Source organism: Musca autumnalis, unplaced genomic scaffold (genome assembly GCF_047663935.1).
Source record: "Musca autumnalis isolate F117 unplaced genomic scaffold, ASM4766393v1 scaffold_1, whole genome shotgun sequence".
Taxonomy (NCBI): Eukaryota; Metazoa; Arthropoda; class Insecta; order Diptera; family Muscidae; genus Musca; species Musca autumnalis.
In genome coordinates this window covers 191,018,194-191,026,192 of record NW_027411644.1, presented here as the reverse complement: position 1 = coordinate 191,026,192, position 7,999 = coordinate 191,018,194, and the positions used below count along the sequence as shown (strand labels likewise).

The following is a 7,999-nucleotide window of genomic DNA, read 5'->3' as shown; positions in this document are numbered from 1 at the left end:
CGTGGTGCCCAGCTCATCATCATTTAGGCTCAGATTGTATAACAAATCCTCGGGCTTATATAGAGGAATTCCCTACATTGTCTGTCTATACTATCTTCAATTGTTTTAAGAGATCCATGTAGATTGTCCCCTCCCATAACTGCAATCCTGTCAGATTGCAGCTCTGGTGCCGATGAAAATGCGACCGGTGCTTTGGAAATGAAAACATTGATTCCGAAGTAGATCGTTTTCCTTAGAAATTGCCTGGTTGTCAACTTTTTCTCCAATCAGACTTAATGCACTTGTATGTGGCAAGGAATCCCCACCTAACACAGCCGGATCACAATCGTTTGATTTCGACGACACGTGAACTCTGGTCTCACCTTATTTAGGCCCTGCACCGTAACTTTATTCCTTTTGTTTTTCTTACCCATCGTAGTTGATTGTTTAAGGGAACTACCCCGATCCATTTTTGGTCTGTGGGGGGTTTAAGGACCAGCAGCATGTATAGGCTCTTTCGGCTCAAGCATGCCCATGATCTGAGAGACCCCCAAGGTTTAGGGAATGTGTTGAGGTATTGACTTCGACGCTCAGGTCTGGCGTCAGTTGCCCTCAGACAGTTCTGGCTCAATACGTGTTTCTCATCTGCCACCCGGGAAGACGCGTCCACTAGTAGAATTGCAAATCCGACTTCGACTTCGAATTTTATGCTGATCAAGAAAATGTCTACATACATATTTACATCAAATGGTCTTTGACGAATATTTCGATATTATGATACCCTCCACCATAATTTCACAACAGTCAGAAAAATGTAGACTTTATTAAAAATGTTCGGACACTTAATAATTTTTATTACAACTTAACTTATGTCACACTCCTACGCAAGGGTTCATCCGCAGCAGCAGCTTGGCATTAAAATGTATGGGGCGCATCATGGTACAATTACTATGTACCATGGGGGCGCATTTAACACACATTTTTCTCATCTAGGAATTAGAAATTCTGAAAAATCCCCACAAATTCCATTAAATCACGCACAGTGGTAATCCTCAAAAGAGGATTAACAAGTGGAATTGACACACACACAAACGACGGCGATGACGGTGGGAACAACAAGATATGAACGTTACAAGCTTTTCTGTGCAGCCCCAAAAGCTCTAAAGGAACTTTGTCTGCTCACACAACGCACAAAAGCACTGAGGAATTCATGCCACGATAGGCAAACGAAGAAGCCATTAGCCGCAGTTTTGTTCGGTAAGCATAACAGTTAAGTTCTATACGGCGGAATAACTCAAAAACAACTGCCAAAATAAATTCTTAAATTGTTGAAACATAAAGAAGAGAGGAATCCAAAGTCTCCAATAAGTGAATAGGGGAGAAGAAAGGAAAGAAGAAGTAGTACGAATTAAACGAACGAACGAGCGAAAAAAAAAAACAGACAGAAATATAGTGAAATTAAAAGAAAACTTTGAACAAAAAAATCATAAAAAGAAAACGGAAATAGTTGTAAAAAAATATACGAACGGAATTAAACGAAATTTCAGCCAAGAAAATATTTTCGATAACAAAGGAAATTAGTGTCGAATCCTTTTACGAATTTTTGTGAAAGTGATAAACAAGAGCGTCTCTTTCTGTGTGTGAGCGTGTTGTGGAAAAAGTAAAATTAACGGTAAAGAGTAGCAGATATTAAAAAAGTGTAAAGAAAAACTACGACATTTTCATTTCCCTTTGCAATTTTTGGCAAGTGTCAAAAATCCGCCCACAACAAGTCGCCTGTCATCCTTTGTCTCACAGGTTCTCCTCTTTGGAAATGTGCGAAAAGAAAACAAACAACAACAAAGGTGAATAAAACTACAAGAAACTGGAAGACAAAGAAAGGAATAAAGAAAATAAGTAACATTTACGATATAAAATTTTTATTGTGAAACAAAATCATTTCAAAATAATAATCGCTACGCAAGAAAATCGCCACATGTGTGACAGTACCTGCTAAGTTTTTTAGTGCCAAAAACAAATCTACGAAAAGTTAATCTCTATCGAATTGAACGAACGTTTTATTTTCTAAAACCATTGACAACAACAAAAAGCGTTAAAAAAACTCGCAAGTTTCTTTTGTGTCATAAAACGCGTGCAATGATTTTAACAGCATGCGTTTACCCAATAACGGGACTATTATTTCTATGCACCCTCTCCGGCCTGACTGTGGTGAACTCGGATGATTTTAACGGACAAGCGGGCAAAAATCCCATCTCGAAAATTAATAGCGCATCCAGCAGCGCTAGTAGTCCACCAGTCCATACCCAACGTCCTGTAGCTGGAGGAAATGACGTATTTACAAGTTCATTTTTGGTTCGTTTCCGCCGCAGTGTTGATAATGATTTTGCCCATGCCGTCGCCCAGAAATATGGTTTTGAAAATTTAGGAGCGGTAAGTAAAAATAAATTTTTATTGCAAATCAATTGGTGTGGAAGCGACAATAAAATACGGTTAATGTTTCATGTGAGGTGGAGGAGGAGGTTTGTTTTGTTGTTGGTTGTGCGTGTTGGGAAAAATCAATGATTGTTGTTATTACAGCTGTTAAATGTTTACATATGATATGTATGTGTATATTAGGGTGGATAATAATTTATAATGATAGAACAAGTAAATTTCGACAAGGAAGATTTAATATTTAACAGAACATAGCTTAGAAAACGTAGGTTACTTCAAAAACTTTCAAATGAAATTAAATTTAGATTAGCCAGAGTTGTTTTCTGTAAGGAAATATTCCGCATTTTATTCTTATGCGAAGGTATGCTCTTCTATTTTTCAGGGTTTCGGAGTTGGACTCGGAGTGTAGCAAATATTGCTGGAGATGGAATTGTGAAAAACGCTCGACTCCGACTCCAGGCACCATTTCATTTCATTTTTATTAATTTAGGTATTTATATGAATATCGGATTTTTGTGGCACATTTATTCATGTTATAAGAACGCACCTAAAAAGCCTATATTATACGAGGGCTGCGCGAAAACTATGGACAGGACAGTTTGTCGTACGACCTTGTGTTGTGTTGTTTACAGTGACCTGAAAAATCACTTTGCAAAAAAAAAAAAAATGGAATTCACTTGTGAACTGAAGATGTATAGTTCGCGAACGACCTAGTTCATTTGAACGATTCAGTGTAAAGAGCGACTGATCTAGTTCAGTAAATGTGGTTCGTTATCGTTCATTTGTCAGATATCAGCTGATTGAACTATGCACCATACATCGTTCGTTGATTCGTTTGTTTTGCTTATATCGTTCGTTCTTGCCTAAATTAAAGCGGCGGTAAGAGCGCTCGCATTTACCTACGACAGATTATCATGATTTTATTTAGGTATATGAAGCTAAATGCTTTTTGTCTTTGTTGCCAACTGAACAGTTTGAAAATATTTGATGGCAGTTAATTTTTTTTCGCATCGTTTGATTGGAATATTTTCATAGCATTGAAAAAATCATTTTTAAGATCGGCTAATCAGATACACATTTTTTAAAGTATAATTATGTCTGTATCAAGAAAACATAGTGACATATGGTTGCATTTTAAAGAAAATGGACCAGTCAGAGCAAAGTGCAACTATTGTCTGGCTTCACTTAGTATCGCTGGAGGATCTCACGGCAATTTGAAACGTCATATGAAGACAAGACACCAAAGCCGTATGCCTCACAACGGACGGGTGGACCTTCAAAACCAATACATCATTTATGGCAGTAACCACTCATTTTATTGACCAAAATTGTGTTCTGAGGTCCTACCTTTTATCCTGCGAACAATTTTGTGAAGACCACACAGCTGGAAACTTGGCAAAGTTTTTGAAAGACGTAATAACTAATTTTGAAATCAATCAAGTTGCAGCTATTGTAAGTGACAACGCTTCCAATATAACAGCGGCAATACGTATGGGGCAGTGGAACGGAATAGGATGCTTCGCCCATTCTTTAAATTTGGTTGTGGAAGCTGGGTTAAAAGATATAAGAGAAACTGTGACAAAAGCTAAAAGTGTCGTGGAGCATTTTCGAAGAAGCTCTAAAGATTTTAAAAAAGCTTCTAAACAATCAAAAACTTTTGGGTCTTCCTCAACTAAAATTGAAGCAGTCCGTCCCTATAAGGTGGAACTCAACATACGAGATGCTGGAGAGGATGTCGTTGCTAAAAGATGCAGTGGTAACGACGCTTTCTTTAGTCAAGCCTGATTTGCAGATTCATTTTGATGACTGGCAAATTATAAAGGAAGCAATAGTAATTTTAAAGCCATTCTATGAAATTACTCTGGAAATTTCATCAGAAAAACAAGTTACACTTTCTAAAGTCACCGTGTTGTGTAATATTCTAGAGACTTTTATTGCAAAAAGCTCATCGGAAATTCCTGTAGTATCTGGAATGATAACTAAAATCGGAAAGGAATTACTCAATCGTTTTGGGGCTTATGAAAAAACCCTCTATATGCACAAAGCACAATTCTTGATCCAAGATTTAAAAAAAGAGGTTTCAAAACTAATCAGACTTACGAAAGAGCCCTTCAAATGCTGAGGAGTCGAATTAGTTCCATACGATTGCCACACGAGCAGGAACATGTTGAACCCCAAGCTACACAGGACTCCTCACCGGAAGGAAACTCTGGAATTTGGTCCGCTTTCGACCAAGAAACAAACAGAATAGTCCATTCCGAAAACAACACAGCAGCAGGCATTCGTGAATTGGACAAATATATTAATGAGGAATATTTGGACCGTAAAAAAGACCCCTTGGAATGGTGGTCTGAAAGGAAACATTTATATCCTAGAGTGTATCCACATGCTATTAAAAAGCTTTGCGTAGTTGCCACTTCAGTGCCCTGTGAAAGAATTTTTTTCCGGGACAGGACAAATTATTAGGGATAGGCGGACTCTTCCTAAACCCGAAAAAGTTTCTGCCTTAATTTTTCTTCACAATAATATGTGAATTTGTATACATATATTCTTATTTATAAGTCAATTTTATATTCATTTGAAGGCTGAATTCCATTTTTATTTCATTTACATTAAAATTATTCCTTTCATCCAATGGATGTTAATCAAAGTACAATATGCATAAGCATGTAGTTTAAACGATATTTTTATGGCCTGTTTCTCTAAGTCTATTCGAATTTAAATTCGTTCGAATTACTACCAAACTCCTGTTGTTGAAGGAAATGTTTGTTTGATTGAAAGTAAAAACAATTCAAATATTTAAAAAAAAACAGAAGTTTGGTAGTAGTTCGAACGAATTTGTATTCGAATCGTCTTAGAGAAACAGCCGATTAATAATATAATGAAATTATAGATTTTCTTTTTGTTTATTTTATTCACTGCTTAAATTAAAAAAAAAATACTTTAAATGGATTAGTACAATTATTTAAGGTTACAATGGGTATAGGTAATGGAATTACCGACAAAAATGGGTAGATTAAACAAGTGAGCAAAAGCTATAGTCGGGACAGAATTTCACTACAGTTAGTGCTTATAAAAATGTTTAAAATTTACTGGTAAATTCATTGTAATTCTAATAGTTTTCGTATACGGAAATATTGCACCGTTTGCTATTTATTGTCTCCATACACAAAAAAAAAAAAACAAATTACTATTTCCGCACATCATTTCTTTTGTCCTAATATTTTGTTCTTAGTACAATTATTTAAGGTTACAATGGGTATAGGTAATGGAATTACCGACAAAAATGGGTAGATTAAACAAGTGAGCAAAAGCTATAGTCGGGACAGAATTTCACTACAGTTAGTGCTTATAAAAATGTTTAAAATTTACTGGTAAATTCATTGTAATTCTAATAGTTTTCGTATACGGAAATATTGCACCGTTTGCTATTTATTGTCTCCATACACAAAAAAAAAAAAAAAACAAATTACTATTTCCGCACATCATTTCTTTTGTCTTAATTTGTAAATCTTAAACCATGAGCCAACCATATATTCGTTATTTGTTTGGGAACAAGTTGAGTTCACCAACTAAGCTCGGATCGGGATGAAATTTTTTACAGCTAGGTCTCGTCACCCTGATCAAAAATATGTCTCACATTTGTTGCGGAAGTCCACACATCCCGAGATAATGGCTTCCGAAGTTCCCTTATTTATATCAGGTTGACGAAAATTTTATCCCGATCCGAGCTTAGTTGGCGAACTCAACTTATGCCTTTGTTTGTTTTGTTAAACATTTGTAACATTCCATGGCTTTGATATCATTTAAATATCCAATTCCTTTCGTTTGGGTATCAGCTAGCTGCTCCTTGCTTAAATTATTATTGTTGATTTTCTCCAGCTCTGATGAATCATGAGTGTGATTAGTTGCACTGTATATTTTTTTCTACAATTCCATAAAAACACAAAATCATTCTCCGCATTCTTTTATTCCTACAAAATGTAAAAAAAATAATAAATATTTCCTTAATTCTCTTATTTGTACTTACCATTTGTCAAAATATTCTTTTTATTATTATTTACTTCCATTCATTTATATTTATATATCCATACCACAAATGAAATGAAAACAGACCATTCACTGAACGAACTACGAATCGTTCACTGAAATATTCTCAAACGGTGAACGATTGAACTAGTGAACTAAAATAACGACCTAGTTCGTTGAAAAGAGCTGAACTGAAAAGAGAGATCTTCAAAAAGAGCTAAAATATACAACTCTATTGTGAACATTTTCGTCCGCTCATTTTTCACATCAAATTAAATCTTTGTATTTTCAAAAAGAACCATTCTTTAGCACTACGAAAACACGAAGCTCCTGAGGGTCGCGCAAAATCGGCCGTTGTACCACAAAAAAAATTAAGCCGTGCGTCAACGGATAATGCAAGATCCCCATGTTATATAACGTGAGATAGAGGCACACTTGGCATTTCTTCCACCAACTAACATTTGATATTGCAAAAATGGATTTTTCTCGTTAGATCCAGAAAAATTGGACCATACTCTAAAAGAGGCTCTTGTGGATTGGTACAAAGAAATCTTGAATAAAAATGATCGTTGATCGACAATCTTCACAGAGCTCGAATCTTGGATCTGTGCTTAGGAGCCCGAAACAAAACAGGAATCGACTAGCAAAATCTTCAGTAAAAATGTCCAGAGGATCCTCGAACCACACAAAAAAGTTGAACATTTGTGTGGGTGGTACCCCAAAGATTGGGCAGGTAGGGCCCAAATTTGAACATAAACTATGTTTCGATAGTATTTCGAGATCCAAAGTTTGGTCCAAACCAGTCGGTTGCTACGTCTATGAAATATCGCGCGTCCCATTTCAGCGAATATTTTCGAACTTTTGTGGGGGAATTTCATCTAAAATTCGAAGAAATATTACAATATCCAAAGTGTGGACGAATGCAGTATTCAGTTCGAGCTCTCCAGCCACTACATATGGTGCCATAGGAGTTTTTTACACCTTTCGGGCTGTTTTTTCAAGAAGTATGGACTTGCCCGTGAAAAAACTTTTACCGTCGTAATTGAGACAGCAAATACAAGTTGCTGCAACAAAAATCAAAGTGATTCGAGAGCAGGTTTCAAAGTGAACTTATCAGAAATGTTGTGTGATAGGTACCCGAGTGGACAAATATAGTCCATAGTCGAAGCTGATCTATATCTGGTACATATATTAGGATGTGTAAAGTATGGACCAAATCTGTAACTCCCTTAAAGATTTATCGTGCGAACAATTTTTCCGAACATTTTGGAACTTTTGTGGGGGAGGCGCCTGAAGGAGTGGACCTATATGGCTTATCTTCGAAATTAAACCATGTTTGTACAAAATATTACGAAAGCGAAATTTTGGACCAAATCGGTTGATCAGTTTGAGAGTTATCTTGCACTCCAATCACTACACACGGTGTCATAGAGATTTTTTTGCATCTTTCAAGCTATTTTCTCAGATACTATGGACTTGCCCCTGTTGAAACTTGTACCATCGTATGGGGGGTAGTTGCTAAAACAAGTTGCTACACAAAAATCAAAGCGATTCAAGA

General features: G+C 36.2%; 1 protein-coding gene across 1 annotated transcript in view; it reads left to right on the top strand.

Moving 5' to 3' along the window:
• Positions 1-1,180: 1,180 nt before the first annotated feature.
• Positions 1,181-7,999, top strand: part of amon (prohormone processing protease amontillado) — a 288,241-nt gene continuing 281,422 nt past the window's right edge. The window contains exon 1 of the mRNA XM_073959324.1: positions 1,181-2,409. Coding sequence (XP_073815425.1) covers positions 2,116-2,409 — 294 coding nt within the window. The 5' untranslated portion in view covers positions 1,181-2,115. The remainder of the gene's footprint in view (positions 2,410-7,999) is intronic.